Genomic DNA, 22,597 nt, shown 5'->3' with positions numbered 1-22,597 from the left:
CGACTAAGCCACCCAGGCACCCTGATTATCTTTTTTCTTTTTAATCCCCTTTTTTAAGTCGGAAAATAGAAGTGTAAACGAAAAGTTTATAATGTGTATAATCTGAACCCTTAGACTGACTGAAAGACTAATTCAATATATCAGACAAAATAATTTTGATTGAAGATTTGTTTTTAAGCACATTTTATCCTAGGAAAGTACCTGTAAATCAAAACAACCTTACACAATTTTCAGAGATACGTTTCATGTCCATACAGTTTTATAGGGTGAAAGTCTTCAAATAGCATTAAGAAGTTTTCTTCTGGGGCGCCTGGGTGACTCAGTCAGTTAAGTGGCTGCCTTCAGCTCAGGTCATGATCTCGGGGTCCTGGGATGGAGCCCCACATCGGGTTCCCTGCTTGGCAGGGAGTCTGCTTCTCCCTCTCCCACTTCCCCTGCTTGTGTTCCTCCTCTCACTATCTCTGTCTCTGTCAAATAAATAAATAAAAATCTTTAAAAAAACAAAAAACAAAGGAGTTTTCTTCTGAATTTTTGAGAATCTTCCAACTTCAGAATAGCTCTCCTGATGATAATGGTGGTTTACTTTGTTCCACTTTTAATTCTTGTTCATTCTTCTCCAGCTATTGAATGATAGAAATGTTACTCCATAAAAAAGTTTCCTTAATTTGTTTCACCTTCTCTATATGGTGGTGTTTTAATAACTGGCTCAGAACAGTGTTTCTCAGACCTTTTTCTGTTACAAACTGGGTGTCCTGTGGTAGCAGTGAGGTGGAGAGCTAAACAGTCAGCTGGGAAACTGTACTCACACCCTGTTGCCCTTACTCGTATTTCATCCTACTCTTCTGATACCAGTAGGTGTCTGTAGATGTGTTTATATGTGTTATTTTTGTAGTATTTTAAGTGGAATTGGGGCATATTATATAAACAGATATGTAGCTTATTGCTCCTTGTAGGCCCCTGCCTGTTGCTAATAACAAAAAACCTTCTTCCTCCTATAGGCTTAGTGAAAGAAGGAGATTTATGGGCCCAGGTTACTGGGCAGCAATCTTCCAGGATGGTTGGTCTGTGGCTCAGTAGGGTCATCATCAAGAGCCAGGTCTTTTCCTTTCCCTGCACAGCCCTCAGTGGTCAGCTGTATCCCAAGGCTGGTCTTCCTCTCAGTTTTAGAATGGCTGCCAGCCATAGCTGGGGTCATGTGCTGCTTCTCTCACCTGTGGTCGGGGGGAAAGTGGCTGTCCTGTAATTCTGAGTAAAAGTCCTGAAATCCATGCTAGTTGATCCAGCTCCGTTCACTCACCTATTCCTGAGCTTGGGACTGTGACAATGGGAATAGAACTGTACTATTGAACCAAGTCATTCAAACTCCATCCTTGGAGTTATTTATCCACTGTTACATAACAAATTACCACAAAATTTAGAATCTTAAACATCTGAGCCACCCAGGTGCCCCCAAAATTTAGAATCTTAAAACAATAGACATTTATTATCTCTGTTTCTGTGGGTCATGCGTTTGGGAGCCGTTCAGTGGGTGGTCTGGTCAGACTCCGTGTAGAGTTTGCCAACAAACCACCAGCGAGGGCTGCAGTCATGGGCAGCCTTGACCAGGGCCAAAAGATCCACATCCGGGATGGTTGACTTAAATGACCACTGATAGAAAGGCCTGTTTCCTCTCTGGGGTGCTGCTTTCATGTCCTCATATATGGACCTGGCTTCCCCCAGAGCAGGTGGTCCAAGAGAGAGTGAGGAGGAAGCCCTGTTGCCTTTGTCATAGGTGTGAAATTGCATACCCTTCCTCCTGCTTTATTCTGTATTTTACAATCAAGTAACCCAAGTCCAGTGCACGTTCAGGATCCCCTTCTTGAAGGGAGGAATATTATTTTGAGCATATTTTAAAATCACCACCCAAAACATAGGCAGAGAGAGAACAAGCAAGAGAGAGAGCATGCTCCTGTATGTTGTTTGAGGCAGCAGAGGGAGGGGGCTGGATATTCTGACAAAAATCTGTGAGCTTGCATGAAGGAATATGATAATGGTGTTAAGTAAACAACCAGTAAATGCCCTCTGTACCACTAAAGTACTTTCCTGACTACAGGTAAGTGAATAGGCAATGATAGAACCAAATCTCAGAGTTGTATACATACAGTCATCATAGATGTAGAGTATTACTTGTTCAAACAAATATTTCTTTGTGGTAATAGGAAAGACCATTGGTGTACAAAATCCCAAATAGAGTGTTTAGCTAAATTAGGTGTATTTGGCATTGGGATTTTGTCTTTTTGTTAGCATATTCACCTTCCTGTTCATTAAACCTGATTCTTTCACCAGCTAGATCGGGATTCAGGGTGTCAAAATCCTGGCAAGTTTAGAAAATGCATCTGAAGTATATTTGATTGTGTCCTGTAGGGTAATAAGTAGAAGGAAGGCATGTGTAATAACAACACTGTATATAGCACATCAGGTGTTCAATCCCTTTCTTATTATATCTGATCCTCACAGCAATCTCATGGTTGGGTGAGAACAACATGGTTTGAACTGCATGGGTCCACTTCTATGTGGGAATTTTTTGATAAATACAGTATAGGACTGTAAATGTATTTTCTCTTCCTTATGATTTTCTTAGTAATATTTTCTTTTCTCTAGCTTCACTGGAAGAATACAGTATATAATCCATATAACATATAAAAAGTGTTATTCAGCTATTTGTTATCGATAACACTTTCAGTCAAGGCTATAAATAGTTCAGTTTTTGAGGAGTCAGAAGGTATGGATTTTCAGCTGTGCAGAAGGGGATCAGCACCCCAACCCCCACATTGTTCAAGGGTCAGCTGCATTATTACTCCTTTTTTAGATAAGAAAATGGAGGTTTAGGGGCGCCTGGGTGGCTCAGTCTTTAAGCGTTTGCCTTCGGCTCAGGTCATGATCCCAGGGTCCTGGGATAGAGCCCCGCATTGGGCTCCCTACACTGCAGGGAGCCTGCTTCTCCCTCTCCCACTCCCCTGCTTGTGTTCCCTCTCTCTCTGTGTCTCTCTCTCTCTGTCAAATAAATAAATAAATAATCTTAAAAAAAAAAAAGAAAATTGAGGTTTAGACATGTTATATGGGCTATCCAATTTCCTACAGCTAGACAGGAAGTAAATGAGAACCGAGCTCTGCTCACCCTAAAAGTGCAGTTTTCTCTGCTTTACACATGTGACTGATTCTGCAGAAAGAGAGTGTGGTAGAGAGAGATGCATAATGACAGTCTGAAAATCATCAAACATGAATAATCTACCTCAGAAAAGCCACGATGTTGATAATCTTTAAAATGGTGGTACAACCTTACCTTGATGTCAGTCATGATCCTAAAAGCCTGATGGCAAGTGTGGCTCTCATGTATACATTTCATAGAAACCATGGCAAAATTTCCTTTTTCTCTCTTTTGCTTTAGATTTCCCTGGGTAGAAAGTATAATGAAAATGGTTGCTAGCTCTAACCAGAATGAAAATACTCAAAACCCTATTTTAATTTTATTAATGTAAACATTAAAGAAATGCAAAAGCCAATACTATTGAACATTTGGTCTTGATAAAAGAAAATGTGGAAAATATAGACAAAATATATATAGCTCTCTAGGCTTGGCAGGTTTTCAGTACATGTCTTTGGGCTCAGAGTTGAGAGTGTTTTCACTCTGCACCAAATCAAAACACAAGTGTCTGGGGAAACAACGCTGTGTATTCAGCCCCAGAAAGGACGGAGCAGGCAGAAGTAATTGTAGTCTTCTGCTAAGGGAGAAGGGCAGGATGAAGGGGCCAGTTTGGGTTGTTATTTCTTAGCTGTAGGCCAGAAAGAGGAAGCAGGATACTTTGATTTGGTTTTAAATGACTTATTCCGTCAGCCAGTTCCCCAAACTACATTGGCAAATGTTGTATATTCATTGAGTTACCGAATGCATTTTGTTCTCTGGATATTTGCTAAAGTTACTAGAGATGTGTAACTGGATATATATGGTAAATACGCTAGAAATAGTAAACATATGGGAGGAATGAATACATTTGAATATTTGATAAAAGAGAATTTATTTCCATTAAAAAGTTTGAGAGTTTGCTTAAGAAGAGATTTCTATTAATGAACTTTAGAATGGTTTTAATCCGTTTTCTAGCCCTTGGGTAGAAGATGATGTTCAGAAGTTATGGCCATATAGCTTTCCTTTGGATAAATTTAATCTGCTTCAAGTTTTCTAAGTTGTTACTATTTCTCTAGGATCAAGGGGGTTTGGGCATTGCTATCAGTGAGGAAGATACGCTCAGTGGAGTCGTCATAAAGAGTCTAACCGAGCATGGGGTGGCAGCCAAGGTGAGGCTTTCTCACTGTCATACAGTGGTTGGGAAGGGAATTACTTCTATAAAATCACCCCACATCTTAACATGTTTCCATTTAGGATGGACGGCTCAAAGTTGGAGATCAGATTTTGGCTATAGATGATGAAGTTGTTGTTGGCTATCCTGTTGAAAAGGTACGTTTCCAAAAGGAAGCAGATGACACTGTGAACCCATCCGTGGGCATGGCCGGCACGTGTGTGTGCCTTTGTGTGTCCGTGTGTGTGTGTGTGTGTGTGTCCGTGTGTGTGTGTGCCTGTGTGTGTGTGGTCATAGGGAATTGGAACCATGTAGCTATACTAGACGTTATATTAGATATCATTAAGGAAAAGAAGAGATTAGAAGTTCTTCAATTTCTATTTTCTATTTTCAAATCAAATGATATTGAGGTATTTTCTATTGCCTAGAAAATCCAGTGTTCAATAGGCATTTTTTTCCCCCAGTGGGCATTTTTGATAAATATCATTTCCATTTTCCCTTAGAAAACCTTGCACAAACTTCTTTTTTTTTAATAATTTTTTTATTGTTATGTTAATCACCATACATTACATCATTAGTTCTTGATGTAGTGTTCCATGATTCATTGTTTGTGCATAACACCCAGTGCTCCACGCAGAATGTGCCCTCTTTAATACCCATCACCAGGCTAACCCATCCCCCCACCCCCCTCCCCTCTAGAACCCTCAGTTTGTTTTTCAGAGAAAACCTTGCAACTTCTAAACAAAGGTCAACTTAGTGTTAAGACCAAAGGAATCTTTATGAATATTTGCTCCAGTAAATATCCATTTTGTCTGTTGTTTTATAAACAGACTCAGTCATTAAATGTATTACTTTCATTGGGATTAAACAGTTACTTGTGAGTTTTCTTGTCCTCAAAAGTGGTAATACTTACTAGTAGTCTCACTTGAGGCATTTCATAGATAAGTGCAAGAAAAAAAGCTATGTTTCTCTTGAGATTTGGTGTGCAAGTGTTTTTTATTTCTACATTGGCCAGCAAGAAGTTTAAACCATTTTTTAAAATTCAGCTTTAATAATTGTATAGGTTGAACCCTTTTAACCCATATGTCTATGTTCTAACTTTCCATTTGGCTTGACTCTTCTGTTGCATAGTTTTCTTTACCCTTCTTTTAACATAAGTGTTTCCATTTTATTAAAAGTGTTTGTGTAAGCTGTTTCATATTCTCAGTAGAATCAGGAAGTGGGAAAAGTGCCCCATGTATCTTCTAAGTTTGTAGGGATCCAGAGGAAAGGATGAGATTAATTAGAAATGTCAAAAATGGAAAACCCTATACTTATATAAAGAAGAATATGGTCACAACTAGACTTACAATAGAAATTAACTTTGGCCTTAATATCAGGCAACTGAGAAACTAGAAAGAAAGGACAACCATTCTTTCTTGACCCCTCAAGTTCTGATAAGGAAAGGGATTCCAACTGTAACAATGACTTACTGGTATAAGTCTACTAATCTGCTTTTGAATTTTGTTTCCTTGCCACACCAACACCCTGCCAGTTTATTAGCCTTTTGAAAACAGCAAAGACAACAGTGAAACTTAGCATTCATGCTGAGAATCGCGACCCCCTGGCTGGGACGGCCAGTGGAGAACAGAAGAGCAGCTCCTTGTCTCCGACGGCCCCGTCTTCTGGCTCCCCAGAACCAGAGTCCATCCCAAGTAAGGGCCAATCTCTTGTGATTCCTGCTTCTGTGGTGCACTCAAACCCCCCAGCGGCAGCTTCCTACGTGGGAGCCCCCTGCCTGCATGTAACTCACTGTTTGAAGGCCATCAAGTATAAAGAGAGGGGCTCCTGAAGAAAGGTCACTGGGCTGTTAGGCAGGGGATCTGCGTGCTGCACGTTAACGAGCCGTAGGGCCTCAGGGAACCCACTCACCCATTCTGAGCCTCTGCTTCGTCATCTCTAAAGCAGTGGAGTGCTACTCTTTGCTCTCCAAGGATCTGAGCTGAAGGTACCTGTGATTCGGGTATTTGACTAATGATGTAACAACATCATTTTGAATATTCCTTTTTTATATTGGGCAAGTGATTTAACTTCTCTTAAAGCCTCAGTATTCTAATCTGTAAAATGGATACAGTGATGCCACTTTACCGGTGACATCAGCAGTGCCTTGCATTATAAGAAACTCTTTAAAAATAATAGTCATTGCTATAGTAAGCATAATTGATCTGAGTTCTGTCATTTAGGTCTAATAGATCCTGTCAAAATAGATGAAATGATTGTATGTGGACCATGGAATGAGACTTGTGTGCATCATTAAAATGCCAGTGTAGCAAATTGAGGCAAATTATTCCTTTAAGTTACCTTTTGACAAAAATTACACTAGTGTTTAATAAGACAGTAAATTTCAAGCTTTGCAGCACTGAAAAAAGTACTTAAACACATAGGCTTTTTCTGCTATGGGAGAAAAAATTCTCTTTTGGCCTCCAAACTGAAACATTAAGTTCTTTTGACAGGTTTTTAAGGAAACAGCAGTTTAAAACATATGTAATATAGTTAGACAAAAAAAGTCTTAAAGTAATACATATCTGATGAATGTAATCCTTTATTTAGAAAGACTGGGTAATTCACTGACATGTTAAAAGGTTTTACGGAAATTGTCTCCTTTTTCAATTTTATGTTGATCCCAAAATAGGATTGTCTATAAAAATGTAAAATTCTAAATGAAAATGTAACATAAAAGAAAATATCTTACACCTGCTCTTACCATTTCAGGAGCAAGAATTAGTCTGTCTCTGGTTTCCTAAAAAGAGAGCCTCTTGCCTAAAGCTACTCTACCAACTGTCTCAGCTTTTGCAAAACATGACGTGTGCTATATGCTCTTTGGTATATCGTAAAACATATGATATGAAGACTATCGTAAAACAAGGTGTGAAATTATATTCTCCTTGTTTTCTCATAATCTATTCTTATCTCTTCAGTCCTGAGCACATGTGCACCAGGATTTAATATCTGAGTTTATAAAACATCAAGTGAGACATGCAAAGAAAGAAACTGCATGTGAGTCTCACTTGATGTTTTATAAACTCAGATATTAAATCCAGTTGCGTATGTGCACAGATTTGATACATAAGAAGAAATGCTCTAGGATAAGAAGAAAAGGAAAACCAAAACCAAAACATAAAAAGCCTTGAAATGCAGGCACCATGAGCAGAATTACTGATGTGCTGATGTGCTTTGTGTTTTGTAGTCTTCCCAGAGTGTGTTTTTACATGACCGCTATATACCTCAGTTCTGAGTTGTACAAATCATAATTTCATAAGAAGTTTTTTGGCTCTGGTGAAGTATGTAATATCAGCATGAAACTAGAGGTTCAGTTCAACTCTCTGCTCTTATTCCTTTATACCTATCATCCCTAGCAATTTAGAAAATACACCGTAGTGCGACGTAACTTTGTACCCACCTCCCTAAATTAACGATGATTGAATCATTTTGTTTGATGTTTTTAAAATATAACTAAAAGATTAAGGTAAGTCTGAAGTCTTCCTTGTCTGTAACCTTGGGCCCTTTTTCTGCTCCATCCCCCACAGGCAAGGGGGGGGGCTGTGAGTTTGTTGTATATACCACCTAATCAGTTTGTATTTCATTTCATTTTAAATTTATTTTTAGGTACAAGCAGGTCATCAACACCAGCGATCTTTGCTTCTGATCCTGCAACCTGCCCCATTATCCCAGGCTGCGAAACAACAATTGAGATTTCCAAAGGGCGAACAGGGCTGGGCCTGAGTATTGTTGGAGGGTCGGACACTCTGCTGGTGAGGACACTCCCTGAGATGCTTCAGATCCAATGAGCCCTGAGAGATTGCTATCTGGGAGAGTTCTATCTGTTTTATTAAATGAAACATTAAGGCCTAAAAAGATGCATCATTTGTTGTTATTTTAATTCGTAGAGCAAATACCAAAAATTGAGTACTGGGACTTCTATTTTGAGTGAGTACTGACTCAGTAAGATAGTTACACTTGTGATTGTGACCTTTAGGTTCAAAATATTTCTCTTAGTTTACCTGTCTTTGCTATACTTTAATTGCCTTTTTACTGTCTGGATATGGTTGGGTTGGACCCATATTGAGAGGAGTCTGAATAACTGGATAATTATAGACAAAATTTTCTAAATGTCAAAAATTTTTTAAAATCTAATTATTTCATTTGTGGGTAGGAAAAGTGATGTATATCTGTCAGTTTCATTTGCGGATGGGAAAGGTGATGTATACCTATTATATGTATGTATGATTTATATATTTCATAATTTTTTCTTTAAACATCCCTGTCATTAGAAAGATATATATAAACTTCTTTGAGCCTTGTAGCAAAAAGTGCATTACACTTCTCTTTGCATTTTGATATGACTCCCTATGGATCCAGTGAGTATATAACCCTTTGCATTATCTTTAAAAGTACAGTGTGTTTTGACTTCATTTCTGCTCACCAGTCCTACGGAGGATGGGCTAAAGCATGAGTATGTCTTGTCTGGGCCCTTAGGGTGCCATTATTATCCACGAAGTTTATGAAGAAGGAGCAGCTTGTAAAGATGGAAGACTCTGGGCTGGAGATCAGATTCTAGAGGTACAGAATACCTTTATAATTGACAAAGAAAAAGCTACTCTGGGGAGGGCAGTCTCTGTTTCTTTCTTTGTTTCTTTCACTTCCTCTTTGCTCTTTCTTTATTTGACTCACCTGGCTCCTCACAGTGTCCCATTTCCGCACAGGTGAATGGAATTGACTTGAGAAAGGCCACGCATGATGAAGCAATACATGTCCTGAGACAGACCCCACCAAGAGTGCGCCTGACACTCTACAGAGATGAGGCCCCATACAAAGAGGAAGACGTGTATGACACCCTCACTGTCGAGCTGCAGAAGAAGCCAGGGAAAGGCCTGGGATTAAGTATTGTTGGGAAAAGGTACGACTGAAGAGGGCAAACCTCATGATCTTTTGGAAATGACTGAATTTCAGTTCTTATAGAGAATATTATCAGTAGTCGAATCTTTATCAGCTGCTAGTGTTCTGTGGGTAGCTGTTGTCAGCCCACTCAGCGTCAAAAGACCTCACTTTTGAACTTTTTAAGTTAGGATTTTGGGGGATCTTGAGAATATTAGACAAAAAACTGTTTAGTATTTATTTTTTTTAAGGTTTATTTATTTGAGAAAGAAAGCACAGGAGCATGAGTAGGGTGAAGGGCAGAGGGAGAAGCAGACCCCCTGCTGAGTGGGGAGCCCAGTCCGGGACTTGATCCCAGGACTCCAGGATCATGCCCTGAGCCGAAGGCAGACACTTAACCAACTGAGCCACCCAAGTGCCCCTGACTGATATTTCTTGAACACCTCCTGTGTGCCGGGGAATACATTATGTTCTGAGGAACAAAGTTAAATAAGACATGGTTCTTGACTGGGGCGCCTGGGTGGCTCAGTCGTTAAGCGTCTGCCTTTGGCTCAGGTCACGGTCCCAGGGTCCTGGGATCAAGCCCCGCATCTGGCTCCCTGCTCAGCGGGAAGCCTGCTTCTCCCTCTCCCACTCCCCCTGCTTGTGTTCCCTCCCTCAGTGTCTCTCTGTCTGTCAAAAAATAAATAAAATCTTAAAAAAAAGAAAATACATGGTTCCTGACCTCAAAAAACTCACAATTTAGTCAACGAGAATTAAATGTGTTCTTGCAACAAAGGATTCCATTGATGAGAGACAGAGACATACTGTGGGGGAGCTGTGGCAGCAGAGGAAAAGGGGACAAGTGACTCTATTTGAGGAAGCAGATTAGAGAAACTTCTCAGAAAAGAGGTGCCTGCGCTGAGGCTGAAAGTGATCAGTGATAGTTGGTCTATTTGTAGGGAGCAGTGGATACTCTAGGGAGAAGGATTGGCTAGAACATAAACATGTTGTCAGAAGGGAACAGAAAGTAAGAGGCCTGGGTGGTAAATTGGTGAATAGATACAAATTTAGTACCTAATTTATTTAAGTATTTATAGACAAGTAATATTAACAAATACATGATCCAGTAAGTTCCAATATCTTTTTTTTAAAAGATTTATTTGTTTGAGAGACAGAATGAGCAGTGGGGAGGGGCAGAGGGAGAGAAAGAGAGAAGCAGACTCCCTGCTGAACAGGGAGCCCAATGTGAGGCTTGATCCCAGGACCCCGAGATCATGACTTGAGCCGAAGGCAGACACTTAACCGACTGAGCCACCCAGATGCCCCAAGTTCCAAAACCTTTATTCTAAAGATGGGAAGGCAGAGGATCAGAAGGTGAAATGATGTGTTTGAGGGCCTGACCTTGTCAAGAAGAGACACAACCTCATTTTCACTATACATTTCTACTTACAGTTATCTTTGTCTCTTGGCAAGAAAATCCTGGGTTGTTTGTAGTTTTCTGAATGAAAGGAAGATTAGAATAAGATTAGTATTTGTTCATTTTGCATAAATCCATCTTGCTCGCAAGTTAGATCCATAATAACTTAAAAGACGTCACAGGAATGGTTCTTAAACAAATGGTTTCGGTTAGAGGTACATATTCATTGTTTATTTTCAAGAACATTAATGATGGTGATAATACCAACATCGTTATGTAGCCACTGGTCAGTATTCATTCAGGGCTTCGTTACGGTGTGGAGGGGACCATAGACTTAGCACCCAAGAACTGACTCTTAACGTCCCATTTTTGCTTTTTAGGAACTGTGTGACCCATAAAGTGAGACAACAGTAGTGGCCACTTCAGCTCACAGTGCATAATTGTTGAAGAATAAATATGCTTATGAAAGATCTGTTTAATCCGTGAAATACTATAAGACATAAGCTATTATTATCACAGAAAATAATTCTAATAATATTTCCCCCGTGTTGCTGAAAACAAACTTTTAAAGTCACAAGAACGTAGGTCACGTTTTCAATTAAAAAATGTTAGCTTTTCAGTAAGCATTGCATTGCAGTGGAGAAAAAACAGTCATGTTGAAATTCCAAATTATGTTTACAGAAATGATACCGGAGTGTTTGTGTCTGACATCGTCAAAGGAGGGATTGCTGATGCTGACGGAAGACTGGTGCAGGGAGACCAGATACTAACGGTGAATGCAGAAGACGTCCGGCATGCCACCCAGGAAGCTGTGGCTGCTTTGCTGAAGGTAAAGGTCAAACGCCGGCAAGGACTCTGTGCAGTAGGATGGAAGGAGGAGGAGATGCTAACTGGGCCACTTCGGTCAAATAAGCACTGAATCCTCCTTATTTAAAATGTTATCTCAAATAAGACACATTTCTAAGTAAGATGCCAAATTTTAGTGATAAATTTCTAACTAATAATAGCTCTTTATTATATTATGTATTTTCTGTCATTAAATGTCAAATGAAAGACTTTTCAGTTTTCAAGGTAGACATCCCTTAAGGCCCCACAGCTGGTAAATCACATAGGATTTAAAACCTGTATGTCTAACTCCAGAAACCCAGGATCTCAAAATACCTCATTGTGCTTTCTCCTTAGACAATATAGTATTTTTTGCATGCCTAGGATTTATTTGTCAGAGGTCACAGGGAAGTTGTCTTCAATTCTTATTTTGTGTTTTTAGCATTATGGCTTCTTTCAGTATTGTGTAATAGGTCTGTTCAGGTGCAGTGTGGTAGTAGAGTTTGCCCAGTTATCTGTTAAGGACAAAAGTTGTTGTGGTCATTGTTGTATTGTTTCAGTTTTTGTTTTTTAAGCCCTGAGTTAATACATTTGGCCTATCTAACCCAATATGTTTCATGAGACAGTTGCTCGATTCTCAGTTTCTCTTTAGCTCGGCACCAACAGTCTCCCTGTAAATCATGAGGCCATGAGACAGACGCTGGGTGTTGCCCCCTGCTGCTGCTTGTTGTTACTCTCCTTTATGTTTTAGAAAAACCTCCTTCCACAAAGGATTGGAGGTGTCCTTGACTATGGAAATCCCAAAAGGAGGAGGCCTTTCAAAAATCTTATCCTAAAGAGTGTATCTACTCCCGAAGATGATTATAGCATCTTGTTTGACCATTTTCCTAAAACAACCACTCCCCTAGTGTTCCCTAGGCACAGTGACCTTGGAAGTTGGAAGAATCAAAGCTGGTCCATTCCATTCAGAGAGGAGGCCTTCTCAGAGCAGCCAGGTGGGTAGCTGTGGGGTTCATCAGGTGATGCAGTCCACGTGCTGGAGCAGCTCTGAGATGGCCCTGACCGTGGTCCGCACGCAGGCCGGGCCTCTTGCAGCTCAGCGCAGTGGGCTGCAGACTCTGAGGTGGGGAAGAGCATCGGGTGAGCTGGGACAGGTGAACGAGATGGGGCTCTTGAGTGGTTTGCAAGTCATTCTCAGGAACTTCATTTCAGCCATTCTTTTCTTTTTCCATAATTGTACAAGTTAACCAATTAATATCTGTAAAGCCTGCCGCCGTGATATATTTTTAAAGTATTTTATAACAAGCATTCAACTAAAAAAATGCCACGTAAGGTGAACTGTAGAAGCTCACCGCCCTGTATGAAGCTCACCGCTGTGTCTGTTCAAGATTGCCGGCATGCCGCTCTCCTTACTTTTGTCTTCATCAACCTGTCCTTAGAGAACCTTTACTCACCCCTTCAAGACTACCATTCATTTCCTGTTGACTGGCCCTAATTTTACAGTTTTTTCATAAGCCCCAGTGTTTGTACAACATCAGTTTAAATTTAACTTGAATGAAACTGTGAAATCCACTGAAATTTAAGTTGGTTGGAATCAATCTCATCCATTCTTTTAGCTTTAATTTATTTATGTCACTAGGCAAATTATTCCTTAAAAAGAAAATCATTAGATTTCAAATTATCAAATGTCACTGTTGCTTCACAGATATTTCTCTCTAGATGTATTAAAAGAATTGAATTCTGAAATAAGTGGTATTTAGGGGATATTATTACTTCAAAACTTTCTAAAATAATTGTTGTGTGTTTGTAGATGAGTGAAGGCAGCCTGTCATCATTCACTTTTCCACTTTCTGGATCCAGTACCTCTGAGTCACTGGAAAGTAGCTTGAAGAAGAATGCATGTAAGATTGGTTTGATATTTTAAGCATGATTTACTGGTTTGAATTTTGGTACCCGACACTGATTTTTCCCCTGTATCAATTTACCTTTGAGCTCTCTTTCCTCAAATCATTTCATATCCTAATATGGGTGCAGAGGTGTGTGTCGGCAAAAATTCTGAGCAATATGAAGCTGCGCCTTTGTTGTTTAGTTTTTCCATTTGTTGTTTTTTCATAAGATATACTAAATGTTAGAATCAGGATTCTGTAATTTTTTCTTACTAAGCAGACGGGTATGCTTGATTTTTATTTCCTTTTTCTGTTTAACGCCAATAATTCAGAAGATGCCATTAAGTGATAAGCCTTCTTTTTCCATGAAGACTGCAAAAATTTTGATTGAGAAAATTAGTATGATCCTCCTGTGTTTTAATTACATGAAATCATGATGCAGAGGGTTTTTTGGCTTGGAGCATTGGTTGAAAGTTGTTCAAATTGAAGAACTAACCATATGGCAATCTCTGTTTGCAATGTGACTAATAATCTAGAAATTTAGCCACTTAAGTCCATGAATTCCTTTTAATGTGTCCATGACTTTATTTTTCTCAGCTGTGTACTTTCTATCCAAAGCCTATTCTGCCCTTGACTCATTGAAAGTGGATTATGCAGTTATATAATCAATGATTAAAATAAGAAGGAAGAAATGGGGTAGTGTGCACATTTTTCCAACTGGAAAAATAAAGATTCCCTATGTGAGACAGATTTAATCATGCGTACTGGCAACTTTGAGCACCCTCTTTAAAAAAGAAACAATTAGTATATCTCATTTAGGTCCTATTCTAGCTTCAGGCATTGACTAAAATTTAATTGAACATAAAAATACTTTAATAACCATATTTTTTTTTCACTTTACAGTGGCATCTGAAATACAGGGATTAAGAACAGTTGAAATAAAAAAGGTAACTTGGGAAGAGAAAACAATATAAACTCTTTTGACCTCAGAGGCATCTCCATATGTATTTTCCTATTAGCTGTCTCACTGTTTTACCATACCATCAGAAAAATTATGTGTTGTATACAGTGGAAATACCACAGTAGTCTTCACTGAATTTCCTGGTCACAGGACCTTGTATGAAAAATCACTGGCGGTGTATTCTATGTTGCCAAAAATGGCATCCACCCAACCCCACACAAAGTGTTGCCCCACCTCTCACTTCTCATACTGCGAAGCAAGCCTCTGCCTTCCACAGATACTTCTTATTCTCGTGAAACAGATTCCCCTGACAGCCATGCACAAGAGAGAACATAAAAGCAGCTACAGTTTATTGAGCCTTTGCTATCTGCTGAGCATTCTTGGAGATGCATCATCATGCTATCACCGTCTCCTGCACTATCTTCTGCAAGCCCCCTGCTAGGGCTCCTCTGATCTCCGTTTTGTCATTGAAGGTCTAGTGACTCATTAAGAGGGCTGAACTTGGTCAGGTCCCAACATTTGTTAAGTGTGGGTTCCTGGCTTTGAATACAGATCTCTCTGATTCCAAAATTGGGGTCTTTCTCGTCATCAGTGTACCCGCTTTTCATCACCCCCACAGCATGATTTTCATTTAATGTGTTTTGATTTCTTTTATTTCCTGGACAGATGCTTATTTTCCTAGGTCACACTAAGGACCCGTGTCAAATGAAGTAATACAGTTTTCTTGAACTTCATTTTCCTCACACCTCGAAGACCTGAGTTAACTGTAGGACATCGGGCCAAAGACACCAAACATCAATTTAAAATACCACATTGACCGAAATATTTTAATCTCTTGCATGGCAGGGGCCTACTGACTCACTGGGAATCAGCATTGCTGGAGGAGTGGGCAGCCCACTTGGGGATGTTCCCATATTTATTGCAATGATGCACCCAAATGGAGTTGCAGCTCAGACCCAGAAACTCAGAGTAAGTTCTATTAACGGAGGCAGCCCTCACGAATCTGGCAAAAGTTCTATAAGCCCTTTGGATGCGCCACTTGCTGCAGCCAGTTTTCAATGTCTGTATCTGCATTTAAATATGCTAATCCAACCACAGCAGGGTTTGCTTTGAGTAAAGGTGAAGAAAAGGAAGAGAGGAGAATTTGCTGTGGCATGCAGATTGACAAGTAAATAAGACGGGAAGATCTCCTGTTGCTTCTTAGTAGTTTTTACTTGTTTACGACTCTGAAAGAAGGTAAAACAAAGTGTTTCAGAACACCAGTATGAGATGAAATTTTCTCCTTGTATGTGTCACTGGTTTAAATGCGAGTTTAACATCATTAATTGAAAACTATCATTTATGTTGCAATTGATCATCCGTTTTGCAGAAGTTTAATATAAATGTGACTTACGTTGTGAAACTATACAAAACGTGCTTCACAGTTGAGGGATTATACCAAGGTAGAGCCCTATTTATGCTGACTGTCCAGGTCTGGAATCATGTGAATGTTCCATTCAAGCCTCGATGACATAAAATCTGCGTGGCCTCATGGGTCACAAAGCGTCTCAAAACATAACCACCTCTTAGTTTAGTCCCTAAACTAGAAATGGTTCAGTCCCTTTTGATATCTGAATTTGTGACTGACTGACACTTAAAAATTGTTTGTTGTACATAGCAGAAAACTTTTCGGTGAGGGACCGATCATGAATACTTGGGTCTTTGTGGGACAAGCGGGTCTCTGTGGCAGCGACTCAGCTCTGCCCTGTGAAAGCAATGAATAAGCAGGGCTGTCTTCCATCCAAACTTTGTCAGCAAAAACAAGCAGTGGGCCAGACGTGGCCTCAAGTCACAGCTGACTGAGAGTCCCAGCTAACGTGCGTAATAATAACATCCAGAGAAATTCTGGTTTTTAAATGCTGTCAGATATTTTATTCTTTAATAAGAAGCAGTGTCTTACCCAGGAGAAATGAAGAGAAGGGAAGAGTGATTTTCCCCCGGAGACTACCGAACTCCATCATCATGGACAGCTTCTTTTCATTGTGGCCACTTCTTGAAATGATTGGCTTCCTTGTGTATTTCAGTTGCTGAGGGCAGTGCGTATGTGATGTGCCAGGTAGAGAAGGAAATGACTGTTCAGGTCTCAGGGTCCCACTTTCCATGGCTGCTCTAGCAGATGGCTGGTTTCTTGCCTCCTTTGCAGGTTGGGGACCGGATTGTCACTATCTGTGGCACTTCCACTGAGGGGATGACTCATACCCAAGCAGTTAACTTACTGAAAAATGCCTCGGGCTCCATTGAAATGCAGGTAAGAGTTGTATCCCAGGCACTCTTCACGGTATGGGTTGCTTGAGGACACAGGAGCTTTAAGCATTAAAGCAGTAAAAGTCCTTAAATCTCCTGATAGCATTTTATTCAATATTTCCTGTGAACATAAATGATTTCACTGAGAGTTCCAAGAAAGTATGTATGAAACATTTTATCCTGATGCATTCTTTGTTTCATACTTTATATCTAAAGGGAAAAAAATACAAGGTCTTAGCAGTAAATGATTAATTGCTAGAATGTTAAGTGGTATGAGTGGCTGTGTATTCTGAAGTTCTTTAAAAAATAATTGCATGTGAGACCATGTTTGAAAAACATCAAAGAACTTTGCAGAATTGAATTACTAAAAGATTTTTCCTGTCAGTTGAAGAGGCCTCTGGACCTTGTGAAATTTCTCTTTGGTTGTATATCAGGTTCACAGAAATGATTAAGTGGACAATAAAGTACATGTTTTAATTCAAATGCTGCATTTGAAGGAAAATTACTGATGTCTCCCTGGCCACACGAACACGTGTTTTTCTCTTTGTGTTTCTCCCGCACGTAGGTGGTTGCTGGAGGAGATGTGAGTGTGGTCACAGGTCATCAGCAGGAGCCGGCCACTTCTAGTCTTTCTTTCACTGGGCTGACATCAAGCAGTATATTTCAGGATGATTTAGGGTGAGTGCATATATTGTGGTTTCTATGTCCCTACCACTCACATAAAGATGAAGAAACAGGAGACGTAGGAGATACGAAAACCAAGTATTTCTAAATTGTTAAATAATTGTGGCATGGATTTAGTTTATCAGGTGGAGACAGATAGCATGCCACTACCCTTCCCACGGTTTTGGCTCTTGAGTTTTTTGGGGGACATTTTAGTCTTGATATCACTATCCTTTTGAAATTCCAACATTGCCAACTCATTTAATAAATCCTTTTGATTAAAAAATTCACAGTTCCCCAACACGTGAGTGCAAAAGAGTTAGATCATAAAGAAGAGGGGAAGAGAGGGACATATGAGAATTTTTAAATAATTTGATGCAGTCTTTACATGGCTAGTAATGGATTTTTCTCTCTGAGCTTGGGAGTCCTGATGTTTGTGATTTACTCCACGGTAGACCTCTGTGCTGTAGCCTTCTTCCTTTAAATAACCTGGGAAAAGAATGTACATGCATGCAATGAGAACTTGTCGTGAACATGTTAGTTTAGGGGAACTGTAAATGAGTAATAGAAGTAGGGTGTTAAGTAGGATTTTGTTGGATTATGTAAATTTAAACTACTGAGCGCAGCATGCACGGACAGTTCAAGCATCCCCAAAATACCCGTAATATACTCACTGTCAGTAGCCCTGAGCTTTACACTGGTTGTAGGTGGGTGTCAGATAGTCCATAACTTACAGATATGATTTTAAAAATCGAAAACCTCTTTTTTTTTTTCTTTCTTCCCTTTACTGTAGACCTCCTCAGTGTAAATCTATTACACTAGACCGAGGACCAGATGGCTTAGGCTTTAGTATAGTCGGAGGATATGGCAGCCCTCATGGAGACTTACCCATTTATGTTAAAACAGTGTTTGCGAAGGTAAGCTTGCACATTTTAACCACCCCCTTGCCCCCTAAACATTCATTAATAGTGGTCAGCAGCTGGCTTATTAGTTTATGGCCTGAGGTAACGCCAAATGGTTAACAGTTGATCATTTTCTTTTGGAACTCCCTTTAGGAACAGGTCATTAAATATTTTTGTCCAATTTGAGGTTTAGTTATGTTTAAAGGAAAATAGGCTCAAATCGAAATTCCATGGGAACTCTTGACAATATGCAATAAAAATATTAATGAACTTTAGTTCGACAGGAAGACCTGATTTTTTTGTCCTTTGAAAACAGGTTGCCTCTGATTGATTGTCTTTTGAAAATGGGACATTTTAAATATGTATGCTGTAGAGTGCTGGCATTTCTTTTCCTTTGTGGGTTTTTTTTTTTTTTTGGTTGTGAAATATAAAATAGACATGGAAAAGTACAGAAAATAGTTACACAGGTTAAATATCTAATAGGGCGTTTATTTTGCAGTTTAATGTTATTGAATAAAATAGAAAATTAACAACTGAAAAAATTGCAGAGTATCCAGAAGTTCTGTCACCTGTAGTAAATCAGCTATTTGCAATCAGGGAATTCAGTTTTTTAAAAAATTGCATTTAGTTGTAATGATACAGTAAGTATTCTATTTTAAGGATGTTTAGAATAAGAATAAATTTATTGCAACATTGGTGAAGCCGTTAAAATAATTCAAACCCCTATAATTATTGTTAATATGTTCTTAAGACATTTTTTCAGGAGCTCCAAAATTGGACATAATTTCCTGCAGGAGAAAATCTGGAATCTCAAGATTTTACAGGGCAAAGAAGCAAACCTTATGGCTGACCTATTAAACAGTTTGATCCAGGATTTTAGATTAGTGCTGTCGTCCTTTAAAGTGCCTACCTGTGGAGGTTTCATTCCATTATTTTGAAAAAGAATTATTATTTTTAACCAACTTAAAGTGCTGTATCTACAGCAACCTAGTTATAGGCTTAATTTATGAGATTTTTTAAAAGCCATTGGTATGTCCAAAAATACAAACAGCATTTGTCAGTGAATAGAAGAGTCATGCAGTCCTTTTCCTCAGCCTTGGAACAATTTATTTAAGGCATGCTAGTTAGAACATATTTTAAGAATTTCATCATTATGGATTCCTCATTAACTTTTCCATATTTTTAATCTTCTATTTAATTGCATAATTGCCTACTCTAAGCATGCCTTAAGATGGGATGCTTTTTCACACAGCAATGTCTGTGTTTAATCTGAATCATTTAAGGCCCATAAGAAATATGAAGACTCCACACACCCTGGGGAAGTAAAGAACAAGCAGCTCGAGTAGCCTATTCAAAGCCGCAGAAAGAATTACAGTTAGACTTTGTAGGACTCGCCTACTGCCCTGCCCTTGTCAACGTGCGTGTGGGCTTCATGCTTCTGCAGACCTTTGGGTTCTGTGGCCTCATGCCCTTGTCCTGTAAAACTGCTTTTGTTCCTGTCTAGTCCTTTGTCGTCTTCTGTAAGCCTTCTTTACAGGATAAAAAACCCTGGATTCTATGAAATCATTCCTGCTAGGCAAATTCCCAAATATTCTTTATTAATTTGAATTCCCACCAACTGCTGTGCCGAACAGCCAAAAACCATCCAACTAATCTATTGACTGCTGCATTCTCTCTGAAATTGGAATCTCCGTGCTAAAACCATTTAGGAGCAAGACCTCCTTTGTGTCTGTTCATCATTGCTTAATGGCTGTGGAGCACCCAGGGAGCACCGAGAGCAATGTGTGTGTACATGCAGAGCAATTTACATTCTTGTTTAGATCTTTTTCTGTTGTGTAGCTGCGAGGCAGCATTTTTTGAGAAGCAAACAAGCCTGCTTTATAATTGCAGGGAGCAGCCTCGGAAGACGGGCGTCTCAAAAGGGGTGATCAGATCATTGCTGTCAATGGGCAGAGTCTGGAAGGGGTGACCCACGAAGAAGCTGTGGCCATCCTCAAGCGGACGAAGGGAACTGTCACTTTGATGGTTCTCTCCTGAATTTACTGCAGAGTGGGGCCAACTCAGCCCCCTGCTCCCATCCCACACTGTGAAGGGAATGGAACTGCTCTTGCGGATAACTTTCCCCTGCACCGTCTTCATCAGGCTCTTCAGAACTTGGGGGGGAAGTACCATTTAAGTTTTTTTTCTCATGTGGAAATGATTTTCTGGCAACCTAGCATCATTTTTCCTTTCTCCTTGGATTTTGTGAACATAAACTCAAAGGGAAGGACTGTGTGCATAGATAAACCCAATCTTCGTAAAGATGTCTGACATTCGGCAGTCACATGTGCAGAAATTATGATGTGCTGAACTGGTTAGTAGAGAAAGAAAAAAAGCGAAAACTAAGAAATGGCTTTAGTAAATTAGGGTGAGAATGAAAATATAAAAGAAAAAAGAAAATCTCAAGTTTTATATAAAAAATGCTTCATTCTTGTCAGTCCCAACTCCTCCCCATTTCTAACTAGAAAAGAAAATAAAACATTTTTCTCTATTGAAAATCCTTAAAAATACTCTGTATTTAAATATTTGAATATTATAAAAAATTGCATATCCCCTCCTTTAATATACCCATACATATTTTCCTCCTAAAATGGGTTTCTAAGATTGAGTAAATAGCAGTTATATGAAGCAGTGTCCCTAAGTTGGTAAAGAACACAGCTGATGCAAATCTTGATGTTCATTTTTATTTTTGACCTGTTATGAAATATTTTCATGTTTCTGTAAGTAAGATGGTGATGCCACCCACTATTGACTGTGGTTTCTCTAGAAAGCAGCCGTGCTAGCCACGGAGGAACATGGAAGTCTCTCAGAATCTTTAATGCTGGTTTTAACCGATGCAACACTAAAAATGCATGCTGTGCAATTGGTTTTCAGTTACTATTAATCTTAATGACAGAGAAAAAAGCAATGTGTTAGTAATTATTTTGGTTGTGTGCCATTAGTAAATTGATAGAAAAATTAAGGGGATTAACATAACTTCATTTCATTGCCTTATATTAACATCTTATAATACAATAGTTTAAGACTAAGGGAAACAGATGGAGCTGTTTATTGAGACAACTGGTGAGGAATTATCATGTGTTCATTCCCATTTTAGAGCGTGAAACTCCTACATTAGAATATATAAAGTCACTTTAAATATTATCTATATTTGTAACAGAAGTAGTGTACAGATATTTTATTACAGCACTTTTGTGTAAATGGAGAACCGAAGTGAATAAATAACAAGTTTCATGGTGCACAAATAAAGAAACAGGCGTATTTTTTTGTTCTTTTTACTGGGAAAAAGCTTCACTATATTGTTCATGATTTACAATTTAAAACTGGTTTTTATCATGTCTAACTGAACATATGGTGTCCATAGTTACCATCAGAACTTTGGACACCATCATTATGAAAAGCTCGATGTTTCTTAGGTCTAGAAGTTTTACTAATACTGAAGTGTCCTCTCTCTATCTGTTTTTCTGACGTGCTATGTTAATGCAGTAATATTCTAAATTGTTCTTGGGGGTAGTCAAGAGCTAAAGCGAGTTCAGAAAGAAAAAGTCATAATGAAGTTATTTATGTTAATAGAGGCAAAAAGTCTGATTTGAACAGTGAGCGAGGAATTGGGGAACATTTGTTCTGCTCGTTCTTGCCCCTCACTAGCTAATGCATGTGTGCATTCTGTCTGATTCACTCATCTGTAAAATGATAGGTCATCTTATCTCAAAGCTTGCATCCAGTTCTAAAATAGAAGCATTCTATGATTCTTACACAGAATGGACAGGACCATACATTGCAACAGTTCAGGAGGTGTTCTCCCCGGCATTCTATGGTAGACTTGAGAGGAGCAACTTAACCAACCAAATTAAAGTTTGAGTAAATATGTGGGAGTACCCCAAGGAGAACAGTCCCAGGTAAGTGTACTTGCCTGAGTAGCATCTCCCCAAAACTCACAGCCACGAGGAACCATAGAACGTGATCTCATTTGGAAATAGGGGCTTTGCAGATACAGTTAGTTAAGATGAGATCGTGCTGGGCCCTAAATCCTTAAGGCCTTAGCAAGACACAGAGACATAGGGGAGGAAGACCATGTAAAGATGGGGCCAAAAAAAACAAAAAAAAAAACGCAAGACCACCTTGGGAGCTACCAGAAGCTGGAAGAAGCAAGGAAGGATTTTTCTCTAGGGTTTTCAGAGGGAGGTTGTCCCTATTGACACCTTGATTTCAAACTTCCGGCCTCCAAATCTGTGAAAGAATGAATATCTGTTGTTATCATCCACTCAGTTTGTGGTACTTTTTTATGGAGGCCTGGGAACACTAGTAACTGTCTTAAATGTTTTTATATTCATAGCTACCATCATTGTACCTGGCTAACAGGAGAAGAGCCGTACATGTGTGTTGAGCAT

The 22,597-nt window shown here is 39.3% G+C and overlaps 1 protein-coding gene across 1 annotated transcript in view; it reads left to right on the top strand.

Annotated features, from left to right (window-relative positions):
- Positions 1-20,204, top strand: part of MPDZ (multiple PDZ domain crumbs cell polarity complex component) — a 141,540-nt gene extending 121,336 nt beyond the window's left edge. The window contains exons 33-47 of the mRNA XM_088019154.1: positions 4,240-4,332; positions 4,418-4,492; positions 5,869-6,028; positions 7,980-8,125; positions 8,850-8,933; positions 9,077-9,270; positions 11,329-11,476; positions 12,381-12,467; positions 13,283-13,373; positions 14,262-14,305; positions 15,166-15,288; positions 16,502-16,606; positions 17,168-17,280; positions 18,059-18,182; positions 20,058-20,204. Coding sequence (XP_087875280.1) covers positions 4,240-4,332; positions 4,418-4,492; positions 5,869-6,028; positions 7,980-8,125; positions 8,850-8,933; positions 9,077-9,270; positions 11,329-11,476; positions 12,381-12,467; positions 13,283-13,373; positions 14,262-14,305; positions 15,166-15,288; positions 16,502-16,606; positions 17,168-17,280; positions 18,059-18,182; positions 20,058-20,204 — 1,734 coding nt within the window. The remainder of the gene's footprint in view (positions 1-4,239; positions 4,333-4,417; positions 4,493-5,868; positions 6,029-7,979; positions 8,126-8,849; positions 8,934-9,076; positions 9,271-11,328; positions 11,477-12,380; positions 12,468-13,282; positions 13,374-14,261; positions 14,306-15,165; positions 15,289-16,501; positions 16,607-17,167; positions 17,281-18,058; positions 18,183-20,057) is intronic.
- The last annotated feature ends 2,393 nt before the right edge of the window (positions 20,205-22,597 follow it).

Source organism: Eumetopias jubatus, unplaced genomic scaffold (genome assembly GCF_037043125.1).
Source record: "Eumetopias jubatus isolate StellerSeaLion01/CBP00866 unplaced genomic scaffold, mEumJub1_p1.0 scaffold_15, whole genome shotgun sequence".
Lineage (NCBI taxonomy): Eukaryota > Metazoa > Chordata > Mammalia > Carnivora > Otariidae > Eumetopias > Eumetopias jubatus.
This window is presented reverse-complemented; position numbering and strand designations above follow the sequence as displayed.